The sequence below is a fragment of the Neomonachus schauinslandi genome, chromosome 2, assembly GCF_002201575.2.
Source record: "Neomonachus schauinslandi chromosome 2, ASM220157v2, whole genome shotgun sequence".
NCBI classification, from domain to species: Eukaryota; Metazoa; Chordata; class Mammalia; order Carnivora; family Phocidae; genus Neomonachus; species Neomonachus schauinslandi.
In genome coordinates, this window is record NC_058404.1 from 25,195,358 (window position 1) to 25,217,884 (window position 22,527).

The window sequence follows — 22,527 nt, forward strand, 5'->3', positions numbered from 1 at the left end:
CTTACAAATTCACAAAAATAGAGCAACTGACTGCAAAAGTCACAAAGTAGGATTAATAAAATATCAAAATTATATAAAACCATGTAAAAGGTAAAACAAGTATACCAAAATGGTTACTACAATTAAACATTGCATTTAGTACTGAACTTTTATAATTACAATTGGAGAGGGAGACATGACTTGTTAAATTTTGAAAAGATTTTATAACATGAAAATGTATCTAAAAGATACTGAGTTCTGTCATGAATAATATCTTAATCAGTGATTTACTGAAAATACAGAAGTGTTAAAATTAAGAACTTCTATAAATGCTGAGAAAAGTTAATGTGACCCAGCCATGGGTTTTTCTGTTTATCTAACTTGCTAAAGAAATGATTTTCTTTTCAATTTAGAATAATAAGTAGCTTTTCTCTTAAACCATGTTTCCAACTAAAAATGGCCTTAATAAGAGTTTTATCAGGAGCTGGACAGACTTAAGATCAATATTTAGCTATCTGAAGTGAGCATGGAATGAGACTATTGTTGAAGAGGCACAGCTTTGAATACAGGAAATGCCAGTGTTTTAAAAAAGAAAAAAATGTTTTTAAAGGTTAGAAGCCCAGGGGCGCCTGGGTGGCTCAGTCGGTTAAGCGTCCAACTCTTGATTTTGGCTCAGGTCATGATCTCAGGGTGGTGGGATTTGTCAGAGTCCCAAGTCAGGCCCCACTTCAATCTCCATGACAAGCCCCGTGTGGGGCTCTGCACCCAGCAGGGAGTCTGCTTGAGATTCTCTCTCTCCCTCTGCCCCTCACCCCCCTGCTCACTTGCTCTCTTCCTCTCTCAAATAAATAAATCTTTAAAAAAATAAAAAATAAAAAAATAACGGTTAGAAGCCCAACTTACATTTTTATCCAGAGAGGGTCATCCCACCTCTGTTCAAAGGAGTGATAAACACCAAAACATCCTTTAAGAATCAACTTTGTGTTTGCTTAAATGCTTACACAACTAATTTAAGTCAAGGCCCCAAATTTTTATATCATAGAATATAGATGAAGCCATGGTTTCAGTCTGCAAACCTATATATAAACAGTTGTTATAGTCATTGATGTTGGCCAAAAAAAAAAGATTCCTCACTAGGCTGACAACTTTCATTAAATAAGACATGTCAAATTCTTTTTGGAAATAAGGATACACAATTACGTTTCTCAGGTAATTATGCATGCCTTTATTTCACTTTGGTCATATATATGTGTACCCTGGAGACAATCCTCATACTAGCACATTGTCTCTTCCACTGTAACTGAGTTTCCTTTATCTTCCATTGAATGATTCAGAAACTAAGTTAAATTGAAATTATGAATGCAAGGGGATAAAACCTTGGTGACCTTTGACTTTACCAGTCTTATAAATAAAGGTATAGTAGACAGTGCTTTAAGACCCAGATTCTACTCTAATCCCCAATTGGCCAACTTAAGGTCTGTAACATTGAGTAAATCATTAATCTCTCTGGATCTCAACATCCTTATAGGCAAAATGACAGAGAAAGAAGTAGATCAGTGTTTCCCAACATTTGGATTCATAGACTATGGGTGAACATCAGCTGATACAGGGATAAATATTTTAAATTTTAATAGTTATTTTCATGTGTGTTATGAATAATATAACCAATAATTCAAACCCATAAATTCATGTATTTTATTTTTCTTATTTAGAGCAAGTAAAAAAGAGGATATTATTTAAATTTAATATTTAAATTTTATTAAATAAATAACTTATAAGATACATGTATGTAGTTAAGATTGAAAAGGTGGTATTTGAAGTAGTTTGGGAAATACAACTAAATGATATCTAAGTCCCTCTCACCATGAAGAGTCTATATTTTTAATAAAAGAATGGTGACTGTCAAAACTAGAGAAATACTTTGTAAACCAAAACAGATGATATCAGATTGCCAATCAGACACAGCTTTTCAATGAACTTCTTTGTTCAAGTGGGATCAAATAGAAATCATTGACTAGTTAACAATATCACAGACTGGACTGACTTCAAAAGAGTCTAAATAAAGAGATGGAAACAAACCCATTTTTCAATTTACCTTTTCTTTTATGTAGTCTTTCATGTCTTCCCCAAAATGTGAATCTCCAAACTCTTCCTATTGCCCATTGTGCCCACAATGGGCTCTTGTGCCCTCATCTGAGACAGAGGCTGTTCCATCACTAGGGGATGTTTTCCTGCAATTTCTAAGGACCTAATTACCCATTTTGAAATTTGTCTGTAAAATATTTTTGTGGGAACAAAAGTGAATGTTTTTAAAGGAAAGGAATAAATTACTTTTCCACTGATTCTTGCCATTTTTAAAAAGGCAAATGAAGAGAATCCCTACAGAACAAAACAGAATATCCTAGACATTTCTGTGTGAACATGTCTAATAAAATATGCAAAACAAGTACTGCCTATAAAGAGAGAAAGTGTAAAATAAATGGTAGTGCTTTGTTGTTTACTGCAGGACAAAAAAAAAAAAAAAAATCCCTTCCTAGAACATGAGTAGGATCTTTCAGTCTATCCTAGCTGCCCATTGATTGAAGGATTGGCTTTCAAAGGTCCTTCTTAACGGTAGTATTCTATGGTTCTGATTCCAAAGAACTAAGAGAAAAAGTAATTTATGTAAGTGAGGGACATGGCATATTAATGAAAATAGCACATTAAAGAGGAAAAATCATACTCCATTTCCAACTAAAATCATCAAAAAGAAATTAGATCAACAAATTATCATTACACAAAAATGAATTCAGATATGACATCTATTACTTATGTGACTGTTTGGTAGCAGCTTCTGTGTAGTTGGTTTGAGTTCCTAAAAGGTGTCCAGCTGAGTGTAGAAAGTCATTCTAGCAACAGACCAAAAGAATCAACATATGTCTACAACAGTTCCGGAAGGCATGTCAAAACCAGCATTTCCCCCAACCATGTTTCACGTCAAAAACATAAACAGACACACACACACACAGACTAAGCTCCCACACACAGCTTTAAAAGACCTCATTAAGAGAAAGAGAATTATTTTCTCCCCTTTTCCTAAAAAGCTTTCTCTTTAATGGCTTTTTAAAAATTCAATTATAAAACATCTTAACAGATCAACTTAAATGAAAATCTTTACTTGTAAGGAACTACTGGAGGGTCAGTACAGCCATTAAAAAAATATTTAAGATTGTTATCCTATCATTTGAATATCACAAAGGAGAATAACAAGACCACGAATGATTTTCTTCTCTCATTTGGAAGTTATTAGTAGACTTCCCTTTGTTCCATTAAGAAATGAGAGAAGAAAATATGAAGTTACAGCGAACCCATATGGGCAGCAGGAAAGTCCTATTTAATTGCTTTATTGCCAGAAATGTTAAATCACTTCCTGAGGATATAGTTCAAATGAAACATATGGCAATTATTAACAAAAGCCCCTAATGAATTCAAAAATATGCTTTTTATAGGACCTTTCTCATAAGCAACAGTCATACATGTTATTTGAACTGTATATGTGAATATGTTTTTGGTACTTTAATTCCACAAATGTTTGATGAACACTTACTCTATATCAGACTATACAGCCACCTTGCATGGGCTGTTTTGTTCCAAGCACAGGAACAGATGAAACACTACAGAACCTCAAGACCTGAAGCCCAAATCTAGCCATGCCTCTTCTCTGAACTCAAAGGCAAAAAGAATCTTTGGACCAACGTCTCCTTCCAAAGGGTTCAGTGCCTAAGAAAACCATTCCATTTCCACCTGGGTGGTCCTAATTATCGACTGTCTTCTCACTCCTTTTGATGTCACACCAGTGATGGTGCTAATCATGACCATTGAGCACCCACTGTATGTAACTATTCTCTGTCTTTCATGTACCTTCTTCAACGGGATTGTGAATTCCACAAAGAAGGAACACTTTGCCAAGGCTTTCTGCACACAGGATAATGTGAGGCATTTAATTTAGGAATCAACAGATAGCTTCAATTAATTGAAAATGGAGTGTCAGCATTTTTAAAATTTATTTATAAACCTTTTCTAGAGAGACAGTTCTCCCTCAAATTCAAAGATAAATCAGCTGAGAGACATTCAGCTGTTGACTGCCTGGTTTTACTTTGAAAGGGCAGTTATAAAATTCTGGGTGCATGAAACTGTTGACAGTTATTTCATGGAAGTGATCCTTGGTGGCTTAAAGAATCATACAGAATGTGGTGAGGCTCTAAAGTAATAGGAATTGGTTACATGGAGGCTAAAATATTTTTGCTTTGTAGCACAACTCATTGCTTAACATTTTTATTAAATATTTACTTATACATGCTCGGTGACACACTTTGCAATCAAATAGAACAAAATATGGAAAAGACCTGTCACTGGTCAACCTGTGATTTGGGGCAAGACACTCAATTTGTCTTAAAGGCCTTGGCTATAAGAAGAGAGAACTTACTTAGATAATTTCTAAATAGCTCATACAGATATTCCTGCACAGATATTTTGTGATCCCAGTCAATATTTTATCATGGAATCTCTCCAAATTTTTCTTCTTCCTTGTTTCAAAAAGACTCTGATTAGTACTTTGAAACTAGTGTTAGTGACCTCAGAGGCCAACACGCCAGTGGTTGTGTCCTGGCTCCCATTACCGACAGTGACCTCGCAAAAGTTTCCAGGACCCCATAGGTTATTCTAAGCATTTGGTGAGTTTATGCAGGCAAAAGCTTAAAACGGTACCTTGTACCTATTCAGAACCTAGTAAGTGTTCACTATTTCCTTCTGAGGCGCTTTCTCCATGAACGTCTTTTAACTGCTTATCACCGACCTTTACAATCTTCTCAATGGAAAGGTTTTGGTTTTGTTGTTTATTTTCTTGTCACAGAAGAGAAAATTTAATTTGAAAGACCTCATCTCCAGTCAGGGAGGAAATCCAGGGGCTAAGCTTAAAATATAACACATAGTATGAATTTAAGTCCTTTATTTTGAGAGAGAGAGAGAGAATACGCAAGAGAAGCAGTGGGGTGGTGACAGAGGGAGAGAGAGAATCCTAAGCAGTCTCCATGTTCAGCACAGAGCCTGTTAGGGGGGGGTCTCAGTCCCACAACCCTGAGACCACGACCTGAACTGAAATAAAGAGCCAGATCCTCAACCAACTGAGCCACACAGGTGCCCTAAATTTAAGTCCATTTTTAAATAAACCCTTCTCAAAAAAGATACATAACAAGTCAACAAATATCACCAAAACCATGTGATAATTTTCCTGTAAAGGGGAAAACATCTTTTCTACAGTGTAGAATCACACAGTTCTTCTTGAAGAGAGGGAAAAATAGATGACCCTGCTACAAATGAAAGGATGCTGAGGAAGATGCCCAAAGCCTATGCAGTCCCTTCGATGCCCTGGTCTCTGGACATGACCCTCCATTCTGCCATTTACTCACCTGATACTCTCCTCACAGCTGTACCTTTGCCAGGATGCAGTCAGCATTCACATTCAGAGAACAAGAAGTGAACCACTAAATGTAGATAGAAATTAAGTCAAAATATACCTTCACTATAGATTAATCTTGCCAAAATAAAACCCCCCTCTATTTTTTACCCATAGAGAGATTTGCCTCTTATTTGAAAATTGCCTCAATCTCCAAATTCTGTAAGTTCCAAAAGTGAGGATCTCGGCAATAATCAATATCTCACAAAGATATAGGTATCTTGATACTTGATATTTCTGGAAATGAAGATTGATGCTATTTCCTTAGGCTTATCTGCAACTGAGATGTCTGTGAGCTTTCCCCTTCCTCCCTCCCTTTCTCTCTCTCTATCTCTTGCTCACACACACACACACACGGGTACATGTGTGCACGCACACACAACAAAATTAATTACCCATTTGAGCCTACTTCTCTTACCCCAACTCTGAGGAATTTGTCCCTGAAGAGAAGGAGAGATGTCAGTCGTAGACATCCTGTTTGGTCAGTGGTTTGGGTATCAAATCAAAAAAAGGTATCAAATCCCAGTGGGTCAGATGGATTGAAGTCTTCCAATACAAGTTATACCTTCATGTTCACAGTATTATAAACATGAATAACTGAGGTGAATGGGAACCAGAAGTTCAACTTCCTTAATTTATTTTAGAATATCCACTGAGAGTAGAATTAGACATTTATACATTAAAGTCTTTTGAAAACATCTCCTTGTGAACTTTATTTTTTAAACAATGATAGTGATAGATGATAGTTCCTGGGAATGGAACTTCTAAACCATGCCTATCAGTAAATTGACCCATTGGCCCAATGTCCATAGAAACAAATAGTAACAGCAGTTACCTTTTCCTGAAGACCTCAAATGCTTCATCGAAGCTACCACAGGTGGTCCTTTCAGTAACCCTAGGAAGTAGATGTGATTGTCCCCATCTAATAAAGGAGGAATCTCGGGGTGCCTAGGTGGCTCAGTTGGTTAAGCATCTGCCTTTGGCTCAGATCATGATCCTAGGGTCCTGGGATGGAACCCTGCATTGAGCTCCCTGCTTCGAGCTCCCTGCTTATCAGGGAGTCTGCTTCTCCCTCTGCCCCTCCCCCCCCGCTCCTGCTCCCCTCTTTCTCTAAAATAAATAATAAAAATCTTTAACAATAATAATAATAAAGGAGGAATCTGAGCCTTGGAGATACAGGGCAGAGATTTGAAATGCCCAGAAACCACCGCAATTTACTTTTTCTGTCCCCTAGAACAGGACAGAGAAATTAAACTATAAAAATTCTACCTAAATTCAAAGATTGTTTTTGGTTTCATTTATTGCCAATATCTTTTTAAGGGTAACATGTGTTTTCAGAGAAGAAAAGAATTACATGATGACTGACAATTATACCTGGATCTGGTAACTTTACTGATAGTTCCCCAACCCTCATTTTTCTTTTTCTTTTTCTTTTTATTTCTTTTCAGCTTTATTGAGGTATAATTGACAAAGTTGTAAGATATTTAAAATTTATATCATGGTGATTGGAATACATATACATTGTGAAAGGATTTCCACTTAATTACCACTTTCATCTCTTCTCATGTTTATCTGGTTTTTGGCTTTTTTTTGTTGTTGGGTTTTTTTGTTTGTTTTTGTTTTTGGCTTATTGGTGAGAACACTTAAGTTCTACTCTCTTAGCAAATTTTAATTATACAATATAGTGTTATCAATTATAGTCGTCATGTTATACATTAGATCCTCAAACCTTGTTCATCTTATAACCGAGAGTTTATATACCCTTTTACCAAATTCTCCCTATTTCTCCAGCCCCTTGTAACTTTTCTACTCTCTGACTCTAGAAGTTTCACCCCTTTTTTTTTTTAATTCCACATACAAATGATACCATGCAGCATTTGTCTTTCTCTGTCTGGCTTATTTCACTTAGCATATGATTCCATGGTCCATGTGATTGCAAATGGCAGGATTTCCTTCTTTCTCATGCCTGAATAATATTCTATTGTATATATGCAGCATCTTCTTTATCCATTCATTCCTTGATGGACATGTAGGCTGTTACTGTATCTAGGCTGTTGTGAATAATGCTGCAGTGAACATGGAAGTACGACTGTCTCTTTGATATCCTCTTTTCATTTCCTTTGGATATATAACCTGAAGTGTGATTGCTAGATCATATAGTAGTTTTATTTTTTAAATTTTTTAAAGATTTTATTTATTTATTTGACAGAGAGAGAGACACAACAAGAGAGGGAACACAAGCAGGGGGAGTGGAGAGGGAGAAGCAAGCTTCCCGCTGAGCAGAGAGCCCGATGTGGGGCTCGATCCCAGGACCCTGGGATCATGACCTGAGCCGAAGGCAGACGCTTAACGACTGAGCCACCCAGGCGCCCCTCTATTTTTTAATTTTTTGAGGAATCTTCATACTGTTTTCCATAGTGGCTGTGCAGTTTACACTCCATTGAGTACACAAGGGTTTTCTTTTCTTCACATCCTTGCCAACACTTGTTATTTTTTTGTCTTAATAACCATTTTAACAGTGGGAAGTAATATCTCGTTGTGATTTTGGCATTTCCCTGATTATTAGTGATGTTGAGCACCTTTTCATGTACCTGTTGGCCATTTGTATGCTTTCTATGGAAAAATGTCTGTTCAGTTCCTCTGCCTGCTCATTTTTCTGCTCTTGGGTTCTATTTAATTTTTGCTCCATTTATGGTAGTTCATTTTGTTCCTGATAATGTTGTGATATTTCTTTCTGGTAATAACATAATTTTGTGGATTTTTTTTTTCAGGCACTTCCAGGTATTTCAGACAAGGAAACAGCTGGTAAGTTGACATTTGGTTATGTTTTCCATCCAATTTTGGAATAAAATTCCATCTTCATGTAGACGTTTCATTAAATATTAAAAGTGTAAGTCTCATCAATCTCTGGGCAATCTCATCAATCTCTGAGCAAATGTTATGATTTAATTCCTGAGAAATCAATTTCGTTTGCTCAGATTCTTAACAGAACATTACATCATGTGAGAATAAGATGTATGCTTCTTGTAGACTTACTTGTAACCATATCCACAATTTTTTTTTCTTGGGGAAAAGAATGAGATGTTGCTTAGTGTACTGGGGAACAGCCTTTGGAAATCAATTGTCAATAACTATCAAGATTTATTTTGTCATCTTAAGTAGCTTATATAGTAGTCAGAGAATGAGATGTACTTACTTAAAGCTGATGCTATACCATCAAAAATATAATTTTGAAGTAATGAACAATTATATGAGAAAATTAGAATATGTTTCTATGCTCTGTGCTATGATTGTAACTATTTAGGAGGATCATGGGAGATAGATTAAGGGCTGATGAGAAACATGGAAATGTGAAAAATTAGACTTAGATTGGTGGATTCAGGTGCTTTTAAAAAAATCTTTTAATCTTCCTCAATACTGTTTTATGTTTTATATGTAATAATGATAATAATAATCTTAAAAAAAGAGATTGAAAGGGTTTACTACCAAAAATGAAGCATATCACTTAGAAATTAGATGTTTGTGATTTTGAAGAGCCATATTAAGAGTTTATAGTGTCATCTAAAAGATGACATGACTTAAATGACTGTACACTAAAACATTAGTTTGTCTGATGATTTTTATATGGAGGATCTTCTCTTTCTAGTTTAGTAATCTTATTTTCACCACAAGGTAGTTTTCACACAAAAGTTTTCATAGTTTGTATCCTTCCATGAGCTAAACGTTTGTTTCTCTCATGTTTACGCTGCATCTGATTTCTTTACTCTAATATGTTGGAAGGTAGCCCTTCAGAACAGAAGAAAAATATTGAACTGGCATCATGTGTCAGTTCAAGAGAAAAACTGTTCAATTTAACAGGGAGTGGTATTATATGGATTAGTAGCATGTAATAACTGAATTCCAGTTATAGTGCCAGTGCTCTAATACCTTAAATAGATGCGTTAGCTGTCTAGTTGGGACAAGAAATAAATGGTTAAGTAACATTTGCGTCACAAAGAGAAAGAAACGTAGCCAAAGTCATGCTTTATCTTGGGTTGTGACATTCTCTGTAATTTCCAAGAGTAGCTACAATTTAAACAAAGTGTATAACAGAGCAAAGTTGTCATCGTATTCCAGAATGTCAGCAAATTCTCTCATACCCCAAGGAGAAAATTAGGATGTGAATTCTTGGCTGGTGGGGAAGGGGAAGAAGGGATGGAAATGCCACTGCTTGAAGGAATGGAGAGGCAAAAAGTGATCTTTTACTTCTGCCACTTAAATGATTTCAAGGTGATAGGGAGAAAACCTTCAATTGTTCAAGCTTCTCAAATACTTCAGATATGTTTATTTAAAAAGTTAAAAATTCAAAGATATATTTAATAAACATAAAATATGTTTATTAAAACAAAGAACTAATTAAACAGAAAGTGTACATATAATGTAACCACCACTTTTTATCATAATCCAACAGCAAAAACACAAGTGAGAAATTGTCACTTTTCAGTTTGAAATTTTTTTTCAATTTGAGTCATTTCTGTAATGCTGGGGCACAAATGAAAAGAGCTGATAAATTCCATTCACAGAGGTTCCGTAGGGTGATCTGTGAAAAGTAAGATCTAGCAATTGATACAAATGACCTACCCAAGCCCCCAGATGCTTAACCTGGTTTGGACTAATTTGAACAGAACCTGGCTTCTATGTATTAAAACATTAGAGTGACTGGAATGTACTCCAACATGGTTTTGATATAGATTTCTTGAGAATGTACTGATTAGTTCAGAAGGAAATGTAATTTTGTTTGATAATATAATTATAAGAAAGAAATTATTTTTTAAAAATCAATGAATTTATGTGTCAAGATAAAGGCTTGTGTTTGAATATTTTATTAACAATGGTAACAGATTTGACAATTAAAAGAGAATATGACTTATTTCAAGTTTTAAAGGACTGTAACAGTCTAAGCAAACTAATTCTTATATTCCTAAACTTTATTATGCCCTATTTAAAATATTTTCAATATATATAATATTGTGAATCTCTTTATTCCTCTTTACGAATTTCTGTTTTTAAGCTCTGCTAGACAGAAGAATGGCAATGAAGGCAGAGGACCTACTCAATCTTCTGGGGGTTAATTGAGCTCTTAAATAGGATTAAGCTTCATTCCCGCCCCTAAGGCCTGTCATTTTTTTTTTTTTTTCTGTCTTGTTAAATGAATGTAGCCTATTGTTCCATATTAAGAAAGTCTATTTTTAATCTGTGTGACCTCCCATCCAAGCCAACTGGAACCAATCCCACCAAGCCTTGTGAAGTGCTAAAAAAAAATCATTTTGGGTACATTCCATTAATAATTCTTGAGATACAGTTGTGTGGTTGTTTCTGTGTGTGCTTTAAGTAGACATCTTCTATTCTGATCCGTGTTGCTATGTAAATACATCCTGGCGGAATTAACCCTGCTGCTCATCTTCCACCTTGTGATGACAAAAATCTCCACGGGGAAACACTTTTGAAAGAGCCTCCCATTGGTTCATTCATTCCAAAAATACGTATTGAACAGTAGCATATTCTAGGCATTTTGTTAGGTTCTATCAAGGAAGCAGTTTATGAATAAGGCATGTTCCTTGCCCTGAAGGAACTCAGTCTCTGGTCAAGAATATTCCCTTGAGCCAGTATCTTCCTTTTCCTCTTCTCAATTGAGAATTTCTTAAGCCACCTTATTCAGAAAGTTCCCAAGAAAAGAATCAAAATATCAAAATGTACATTCTCAGGATGTGAATTAATTTGTTTTTAAAACATAATTAATCACGTAAGTATTCATGTATAATTGTATCCAACACATAATATTTTCATATAACTTCCCTTACACCACCAGCATCTGTATGCCCCTAAAGAGTAGGCCCAATGCCTTTGGTATATTCTCTAGCACATCTGCTTCCTATCTGTGTGGCCTTGAGCAAGTTGCTTAACCTCATTTTCCCATTTCTAGAGTATAAATAAAGAAGCTGCCATGTTGTTGTTGTAAGGCAACAATGCTTGGCACAAAATAGGCCCTAAAAAATGGTAGCTGTTTTTTATGATAATTGGTTATGCTTCTAACTACCATGTGTACAAGCCAAATAGAAGCTAGCTGTGTTACTGCTGCCCATGTCTGCTCCAAGAGTTCTTAAATGCTTCCTCAGGGCACCAATTAACAGTTAAGCAGCCGTCCATGTGGAAAAGAGATCACTTTCTCTGTAAGCCTCTGAGTGAGTTAATTCAGACAGAAGTTATCACAGCACAGGCAGAGTTGGTCATATTTTAACCTCTCATTAGAAATTCCTGTCTCTATTAGGGTGAAATTCTCTGTTGTGAATAGATAATCTTCAATCTTCACAAACAATGAGTCCATGAGAAATATATGTCCTGCATCCTATTTTCCTATGACTGCATTATCCACTGCATCCCTAGTCCCTGGGTAATTGGATCCTGTCTTCCCAGCTCCCATCCTGTCTCCCTCACCTCCTGCACACAGTCCTGTCAACACTGCCTTCTAATCAACCCTCATGCCTTCTCCCTGCCATTGCACTAATGCAGCCCTCCACTTCCCACTGGACTTTCGCAACAGGTTTCCCTGCCTCAACCTGTCATGACGCCCATCCACTCTGTACACCGTCACCAGAGTGATGTTTGAAAAGCACCACCTGGTCATATCAATTCCTGCCTTAACATTTTCTTTGCTTCCCTGCTCTCGACAGGCAAGGTCGAACTTCCTGCATCATACCTGGCCATTTGTAATCTGGAAGCAGTATAATTTATTATACTGGATATGGCCATTTTGTCACTCAGATCCACTACTTCTTCCCAGCTCTGTGTCCTGGAGGTTGACCAGTATGGACAGATCTAGTGGGCTGCTCACCTTTTTGTCTTCCCTATTCCATGAATGAGGAGCCGGAGGTGACTGGGAGTAGAGGAAGGTGGGGCATGACAGTGGGACTGTGAGGTTAGGTAGTTATCCCCCATCTGTTTCCCAAGGAATCACTGCTGGCTTCTCTTAGGTGGCCCTTTCCACACAAGTTCCCAGGTGCTGAAAACCATTCTCTCTTCTTGCCCTTCTGGCTTTCCTAATCTTTGTAAATAGTTCTGTTACTAAGCTTTCCTCAGTTTACCCAGTGTACCATCTGTTTCCTGCTAGGAGTCTCACCAATATACCTACCAATATGTTCTCTTCTTTGTCTTCCCTTGTGTTGGTTTGCTGGTTTGTTCATCCAATTTCAGCCACCTCATACAGTCACGGAACACTTTCTAACTCTGTAAATTTCTACTTTTGCCTGGATCATGCAACTACCTTTCAAAAAATATAGATGATAGGCAGAGATAGAGAAGGAGAGAAATAGCTTATTCAGGGGGGAAAAAAAGATACGGACCATGTTTTTCTTCATCCTAAATGAATATAGTTTCATTTAATTGTATGGGAGAGAAAATATCTACACTTACGATTTAGAATGTGTCTTTTATTGCATAGATGCATATAAATTAGAATATTAGCATTGCATTTTAGTCACCAAAATGTGACTGACTCTCTGAGCATATTTGAAAATAGCAATATAGAGTAATATGAAATCTCTTGTTCTAAAAAAAATTAAATCACAGAACACCTTGCAAATTTTGTCAGAATGCATGGCACCTCTGGAAAATAGACCATTATCACCAGCCAAAAATGGCAAATTTTTTGCCCTGTATATCTTGATAATTCTACTTGTTTTATTAAATCCAATAATATTGTCTCCTTAATGAATTATGTCCCAGGCAGAATTAGTCATTGATTTTTCTGTACTCCTAGAAAACTCTTCTATGTTTGTTACAGCAGCAATCTTATTATCTTGCTTTGTTGTATGTCCTCATCTCTCGGCCATGATCTTTTCTAGATAAGGAATATTGTCTTTGTGTGCCCTGTAATTAAAACAGCTAATAAGCACATGGTGAGTGTTCTATAAATACATGCTAACCAATAAATTATAATTACAAAGATGCTTTGGTTTCAATCTTAATGATTTAATGTTGATATGGTTCTAAAAATTTATTTAACTGCTCCTCCTCCCCCCCCCCATGACTCCTACTACCCCCACAACTGCCAAATATTTCAGCTGGGTAATTAATTAATGGTGTTATTTGGGGATCTATCCCATACAAATGTGTAAAAGGTACCATTGAGAAAGATGACTTAGAATCTGACTTTGGTTGCATTCCTTGGTCATTTTTCTTAGAATGTTTGTATTCCTGTCTCTAGGTTAGTTCTTTGGCCAGAAAATGTTAAAATCAAGATAATGAATAATTGTAGCCTGAAACACTTGTGAAAGATAGCTTTCAGAAGCATATAACAGATTCGCACTCTCTCCAAACATTGTGTTGAGGCTAGTAAGGAAGAACACAGAAATCAAACACTTCTTTGTGACAAGTATGTGAGGGGGAAAATCAGGGTTTTCATAATTTCATACCAAGTCCCTTGTAAACATACTAATAACAAAGCCTAGATTTGGTGCCTTTTGGTATGAATTTTCTTGGCCACCTTTGATCACTGAGGAGGGAAATACAGACTGCAACAACAACAACAAACAAACAAAAAACCTAAATGCAAAGATGTGTCCCCTTTTCCAATCTGATTATCATTGCTCTATTCAGGGAATTATCCATGCGATGTATGCTGCTCTAAGTCATGTTTCAACATCTACAGATATTGGGATTTAATGAAAGAATAAAAATAGGACTGCTCTAGTTCAGAGTTTTCCTTCTGAGAAGACTCTGCTCTATATCATGTTTCTATTGTAGTGCAGATCGGACCAGTTTTAGTACTGTCATACTCAGTAGGCTGTAAGCACCTTGAAAGACAGAATTTTGTTTTATTCAACTCATACTCCCTATGCCTGACATTACAGTAGTTGCTTGATGTTTGGTAAATAAAGTAATCAGTAAGATCTTTTTTTAAAAACACTTGGCACATGCTTTACTCCATATGCGTAATACTCCTAGAGCCAAAAGCAAAATCTTACCATTCTGTGACAACTGCTTTACGGGGTTCGACAGGATCTGAAAAGTGTCTTTATCTGGCCAGGCTGGGCTTTGGCCAACATTCCACATTCTGTATTCCCTTTCACCCTCCAAAAATGAATTTCATTATTTTTATACTAGTAGCTTATAAATACTCACTTGCTTCACTTTTCTTAGTATTGTGGTCTCTGCTTGCCTGCTTTTTTATGAGGAAGGAATTTAGGGTATGCCCACACATAACCTCTCAGTTTCTCTGAAACCTAATGTAAACTAATCCATGAAAAGTTGGCTGTGGTCGACTGGGCTGTTGAGAGGAAACACATTAGCTTTCAGGTATCAAGGAATTCATGAAAAATATAAGTAAGCTATTCTTAAATGCCAAAAGTCTTGAATTCATAGGATACTTTCCAATACAGATAACTTTCTGAATCTGTTTCTAAATGTTCTGTTGGAATTTCGTTTATTACCAAGTAGGAAAATAAATCTACTTTATCACCAGAACCAATCAAACGTATTTCCTTTTCTTCTCAATTATATTTCAAGCGACACAGGTACATGATAATTTCTCTTTCATGAGTTCCAATTTGAATGATTTCTCCTCTACTTGGAGTTGTCTTCCCAGGTCTCCATAGCCAAAAGTGACTATATCTTTCTATGGCATATAGTGATACTTGTGATGTAGTTCTGTTCACTAATTATCTTCCATATCAGGCTCTGAGCTCCTGAAGGCATAAACCCCCTGATTTCATCTTTGTCACCCCACACCCCATGTAGTATCCTTGCACAAGCAGGTGCCCAAGAAGTAGTTTTGAGTCAATCCATTTTTTGATATACCAGCAACTCCTGCAGACACTAAATTAATCTCCAGTCTATCAATAACCATAACTTTTCACATTTGACGAGCTTAAAATTTCTTCCTCCAAAAAGTCTTGTGAGTATTTTGCTCCCTACTTTATCCCTTGAAAGACTAGCTATCAGGACTGTGAAGGAATAGCTAGGAACTACCAGTCCAGGCTATAAGACACTTTTGCATTTCGGTATTTTAATTGACATTGACATTTTATCAATAGAAAAATGAATTTGTCATTTCTAATCTTCCCTGAATAGCAATTTATTAAAAGGTCCCTTTCCATCAGTTTTATTTTACAGAGCAATAGAAGAACTTAAATTTAGTTTGAAAATCATATCTGACCATTTTTAGATGCCCTCAAATATTTACCTTCATAGAGTTCACAATGCACATTTTACAGTTTAGTTACTTTTATTAATAATATGAATATATACACAAATATGTACCCACAAGATAATTATACATTGATTGTGCTTTCTTCAGAGAGGTGCACTGACTTTGGAAAGGTACATATAACAAAGTATTACCTCAACCTGTCTGAGTATGAAATGACCTACAACTCTACTGGTATGACTATGCTTTCCTTCTCTTATTGACCCTCCCCTGGTTTGAAGGACTTTGATTTGTTTTTCTGTGGGCAAAAGTTTGAGATCAAGATCTCTTACAGATGGATTTGTAAGCATTTCTATTGTAGACTAAAAATATGATTTTGAGATGTGGTTTATCTAAGTGGGAAATCCAAGACAGTTATTAACAACCATAACAAATTTACTGATGCCCAAGATAAGGCTGGTGCCCATTTTGTTGTGTGAAGGCTGTGCAGAACACCAGTCTGGCTATTTCAGGAGAATGGATCATGGATTTAAGAAGGCATTTTGTCCTGATTACTGTAATCGGGTAGAAGAAATCTTACAGAATTCTGTAAGTGATGCTTAAGCAAAATGATTCCCCAAAGCCCTCACTTGCCCACCACAATGGGGTTTTGGTTTGGGTTTTAAAATCTTTCTAAGCAGAAAATGCATTCCAGTGATTCCCAACTGCTAATGTTATAAAATTCTTCTTAATACAAATTTTCAATCAATTCTTTCCTATGGATTTAAGGAAGTAGATAAATGGAGGATAATAGTACAGTTCTTCACTTGTTTAATTTACCTGCCTTTTTAAGTCTATGGTCTTCTTTGATATATTTACCCAAATGTTTTCCCTGCTGTGCTCTGATTTCCTGAAAGGCAGACATTTTCTCTGCATCTATGTGACGCCAGCCTCTTAGAAGGTTTTTGACTTAATGTTTGTCGAATGAATGGTTGAATGAATGATAATAGCAAGCGTTTATTTTGTGCCTGCACTTTTCTGAGCACTTTATAGATATGAACTCAATAAATCCTCTAGCAACCCTATAAGGTTAAGTATTACTATTTTCCACATTATAGAGACGAGGAACCTGAGACTCAGAGATTTCCTAAATTACCCAAAGTCACATTTTGTTCAAGGCAGGGCTCAAAGCAAGCAACCCAGACTAGAATGCATGCTCTTAACTACAATGCTGTATGTAGTGTTAAATGCCAAGACTCCTCAGGCTGATGAACAAATTTTTCCATGATCTGACCTTGGCCTTCCTTCCCAACCTTATCTCCCATCCTCTTCTAACATATGCACCTTCCGCTGTAGCCATGGTAGCAACAACACTTTTAGCCTAAATTTGCTTTTGCATAACTTGACCTTTGATCCTCCTGTTTCCCTTCCAGAAATTAACTCCCTCAGCTCCCAAGGTCTCATTTGGGTCTCACCTTCCCCATGAAGTCTTCTATGACAACTCTTGCTTGTATTAATTTCATACTTTTTGAAATATTGCCATTTTCATACTTAATGATATGTGGGTTGTCATTGTCTGTTGAGTGATTTATTTGTCTCAGCATTGCCTCCAGTAGTCTTAAACATCTTCCTAAAAGTCATTTAGCATAGCGCTGTGCACCTAAAAGGGTTTATTTTAATATATAAACTTTATTTTTTAGAACAGTTTTAGAGTCACAGAAAAATTTAGTGGAAAGTACAGTTCAAATATATGACATTCTTTTAAGGGCAAAACTGTGGAAATGGTTAAAAGATCAGGGGTTAGGGGTAGGGAGGCATGAATTGATGAAACAAAGAGGCTTTGGGGGACAGGAAAGTATTCTGTGTGATACTATAATGGTACAGCATGTAGGCTTTTCAGATTGTCTTCTTTCACTTAGTAATATACATTTAAGGTTCTTCCATGCCTTTTTATGACTTGATAGCACATTTCTTTATAGCCACTGAGTAATACTTCATTATATAGATACACCTCAGTTTAAAGAGCTTACTTAATATATTCTTAATGTAAACACTTTTTTAAAAACTCATTGATCATAAAATAAATTGCACATTCCACTTACATTAATCTTTATCCTTTCTTCTTTAGGCAAAAGTAACTATTCTCTTAGCCATTGATTTCAGTTACTTTCAATTACTTCATTTCCTTCCTGTGGAATTTCTTCAAGTTTTCAAATGAAAAATACTACTTCTAAGTATATGTATTACAACAGCTTTTATTTATTGTGTAACTACCATGTAGTTTCTGAGAAGAGAACTAGATGCCTCCTTATACTAAGCTACATGGTACATGAATCCCTTTGGCTCCAAAGCTGATGTTTTTTCTACCTCTTCATGCCTAACATCACCATTTCTTCCACCTCTGATGTTCAAAAAAAGTATGACCAAAATTAGTAAGACTATAATAATTCCTATAATTTATATGATCTACATACATATTTCTGTCCTTATGACTTTGCTCCTGAAGTTTACTGCCCCCAATATACTCTTCTATTCTTTTTCTCCAAACCATGCTCTTCCTTCAAGGACTTACTTGAGTGCCACTTTTTCCACCAAGCCTCCTCCGATGGCTCTATTCTCCAATGAACTCTTCCTTTGAATCAGACAGGTTTCACTGCTCATCTTCTCTTCTGCTCCTGAAAGGAGCAACCTAGTTCCTTGTGACCACCTATCCTAACCCATGCCAGAGTCCGTTGGACCAGAGATAGGCAGGTAGGGGTTGAGTCGGGGGGACACACTTGACTCAAGGTCAGAGAATACACTGGCTGACCAATGGACAATTTCTTTCTCTCTTTCTGCCTCTGTCTCTTTCTTCTCTCTCTCTCTCTCAGTTAAATTATGAGCTGAAGAAATAGTCAACCTACAACAGGTGTTTTGGCTAAAAGTTCACATGGACTGTGAGGTGAGGTAACAGAGGAAACCATCCTGCAAAGAAAAGCAGAATAATGGTGCAACTGGGCCAAAACAGAGAAGTAAGAGACAATGCAAACTAGAGAAAGACATGAAAAAAGTAACTCCTTCTATCCCAGATGACTCCCTAGGTGTCAGCTCCAACACTTAGGAGGTCTCTGTCCCACATCTGCAGAATATCTCTGTATCCTCATGCCTCAGGCTTTTAGTTGGACCAAACATGAATTAGTTCCTGGCACTCAGTTGATTAGATCGTCCTTCTCCAAATTCCCATTGCATGCAAAATTAATATATTACTTAATTTTACCTGATGTCTTACATCATTCTCTGCTTCTTACATATATGTCCTATCCTCCAAAATTAAGCAGCCTCAATGAAAAGCCATGACATATCTTTGTTTGCTATTTAATTTTACTCCGTAAGACCTACCAAGACCTAAGTATATAATGAATGTTCAATAAAATTTTAATTTTTCAGAGTTATACTGCCTTTTTAGGCTATAGAGATATCTTACAACTTCATAATTACCTGCAACCCATAGAACATCTCTCCCAGCTCTTTTAGCTACACTCATCTACATCAGCACCATCTTATCTTATGAGGTTCATGGATTTTTCTCTTTCCCCTTGACCAAATAAATTATCTCTTTTTTAAAACCACTCGACTTGATCCTGAACATGCCATTTGGTTTTTAATTTGCATTGTAATGTCTTTGTCAGGTGCGGTTGCCCTCAACAATTTAATATGTTCAATAAACTATATTCACATTCCTTCATTCCACTAAACACAATTAGTAAGATATTAAATAATAATAGCTACCATTGTAAAACCAAAAGAAGGAAGAATAAACAGACAAATAATCAGGGTGTGAGACACTTGATACATTTTTTTAAATAAAATACCTTTCAGAGAAAAAAATCAGAATTCCACAAGACATACCTGTATTCTATGACTTAGTATTTTTTAATTTAAAAAACACTCACATGGGGGGTATTTTGGTGATTTTTCCCCCTAAGAGCCAATGGCTGTACAATGGCTACAATGATGAAGACAGAAGCTTTCATCGATGCAAAGCAAAGATCAGCCAGGTGACCCAAAAGGGGACATGAGGCTTTTCTTCTTTTATGACTATAGTGAAGTGGGAAGCTGGCTTGTTTATTATACACAGAAACTTTCATTATTCTGTAATATTTTTGAGCACCAAATTTGGGGGCCTTTAAGAAAAAGGCATCTCCATGTAACTTGTGACCCTGACACTGAGACGGCACTCATCATTCTGCAGCTAATCAAGAACCATCCTCCCAGATGGTCCATGACAACAGAACATAAACAGAACAGTGACCCCTCATCCTCAGATTGCAGACAGTGCCCTGGCCTTTTTGTGATGCAGACAAGAGGACTGTGACATAGAGATGTTAGAAATGTCTTTCCAAATGGAGATATTCTGACACACATACAAATATCTTCAGGCATTCCAAAAGCATTCCCATCTACAATGTAAGCTCAGTTTTGAAAAATAACTACAGATCACAGATATCAAGACATTTTCCTAAAGGAAACAAAATATAAAATTTCAGCAAAGTAGGTTTAGTTAGATTACAGATAGAAGTTAAAAGGAAGCCATAGTTCCTTTTTTTTTTTTTTTTCCTGGTAGAACCTAAGTGAGCCAAGCTAACAGCACTGATCCATAGAAAGAATTCCACATCTGGAAAATCTTTGCTCCATCTGTGGTAGGTTTCCAGCCTTTTGCTCTTTCTCTTCCATTTCCTGTGACTTCAACTTACCTCTCTTTTGTTTTCTTTAGTGAAATTATTTAACCCTTAGGGGTTTGGGTGTTTTATTTTGTTTTGTTTTATTTTGTTTTGTTTTTAGGAGGAAGGAGAGCAAGGGAATACCTCACACTGTTTTTGTGATTCTCTAGAATTTAGCCTCGTTTATAGTATGTCTACATAAGTGATATAGACAGTAACAAATACAAATATCTGATCAACTCTATGGAATTATATTTTAGAAATACACTAGGTAGATAATGCTTTGATTTTTATTTTAATGGTTTTAATATTGGTTTTAAACTTCTAATTTTAAGAGTCTTATTTTGTTTGTCTCAAGTGATAGAAGTTAATATCATAAAACACATAGAAATAAAGTTACATGTTTGTATCATAGCGCTCATTGGTATCATATTTAATATGATTAAGAAGAGATCTTTACTGTTAAATTATCACCTCACCAAATCCCCTCCTAAGTCTTAAATACATTATACAGCATGATGTTTGGATTTTCTTTTCTCGTCCATCTTTTCTTTTCTTATCTGTCCTTACACGTTCTCATGGGAATCTCACCCAACTAAAGCTATGTCTTCACAATCTCCAGCCCCTAGCCTATCAACCAAGCCATCCTCCTCATATTCAGCTGCCCCTGAGACTCCAACACAGAAATACCCATACTCCATGCCCTACACTTTCTATTGCAGTGTTTTGGCTAATACTGTTACCTTTTCCAGAAATTTCCTTTCCTACTGTTTCCAAATTTCTATATTTACCTCCCCTTTGAAGCCTTCCAGGACCTCCTCTGCTTTGAAATCAGCCCTTTTTCCCAGAATTCTCAAATACTAGACTTGAAGTTCTCATAAGATTTTTATTCCTTTATGTTCTTTATTATGATTACTAAGACTTGTTCTCCCTATTATATCATAAAATCCATGTCCAGTTTATCTTTAAATGTCCTGCACCTAAAGGATACTCAATTATTTTTTGCTTAAAAGAAAAATAGCATCTGTAATTTGAAAATAAAAGCATACCAGGACACCTGAGTGGCTCAGTTGGTTAAGCTTCTGACACTTGGTTTTGGCTCAGGTCATGATCTCGGGGTCCTGGGATCAAGTCCCACATCAGGCTCCACACTCTGCGTGGAACCTGCTGGAATTCCTCTCTCTCTCTCTCTCCTACCCCCCGTCTCTCCCCCACTAACACTCTCTCTGTCTAAAATAAATAAATAAGTTTTTTTAAAAAAAAGGAAAAGGCATACCTTTTAATGCAATGTTTGTTAAAATGTACCTCATAATTTTCTAGAATACTTCTTTAAGAATTCAGATTCCTAGATAGATAGATAGATAGGCCTAGATTCCAGGCCTGCTGACTCAGAATCCCATAGGCTTAAGAATCTCAAAGGTAATATACTCCCCAGAGAGTTCTTGTCCACAATAAAGTTTGAGGCATCACTGGTTAATGTCAATGAAAGTTTCCCATTTATTCTTCCACCACATGCATACAATCTTAATATGTACTTCCAAGTTTGTACTGCATAACAAAATCCTAAAGCTTAAGACAAATGATTGTGACACTGAATGACTAGTGAAACGTTATACTGTATTATAAATGTAACCAGAAATATCTCTGAGTAAGATATTTTTTTAGTAAGTAAGTATTTTTTAACTATTTTTACCAAATAGTATACTGGACTTATAAAACTATTTAAGACACTATCCTCAAAGAGCTTACAGTCAAGGTGAGAGAAAAGATACATGTGAAAAGTTTATTGAACAAGCAAAGTAATCAAAGATGCCATATTATGTCATATATTCACATATTTGCCACTAGTCAGCCTAATCATTATCCAATCAACTAAAGATACCAACATGTTAAAGTAGTAAATATAATTGGAAGTCCTACCCAGAGCAATTGGGCAGAAGAAGAAGGGGGGAGAGGGGGCATAAAAGGCATCCAAGTTGGAAAGGAAAAAGTAAAAATGCCATGACATTACATATAGAAAACCCTAAAGACTCCATTAGAAAGCTGTTAGAACTAATAAATGAATTCAGTGAAGTTGCAGGATACAAAATTAATACAGAAAAATTTGTTGCATTTCTATACACTAATAATGAACTATCAGAAAGAGAAATTAAGAAAACAATCCTATTTGCAATTCCATCAAAAGGATAAAA

The 22,527-nt window shown here is 36.1% G+C and overlaps 1 protein-coding gene across 1 annotated transcript in view; it reads left to right on the forward strand.

The window, feature by feature from the left end:
* Positions 1-22,527, forward strand: part of DLC1 (DLC1 Rho GTPase activating protein) — a 412,979-nt gene that overhangs the window by 205,727 nt on the left and 184,725 nt on the right. The window contains exon 5 of the mRNA XM_021694274.2: positions 8,245-8,278. Coding sequence (XP_021549949.1) covers positions 8,245-8,278 — 34 coding nt within the window. The remainder of the gene's footprint in view (positions 1-8,244; positions 8,279-22,527) is intronic.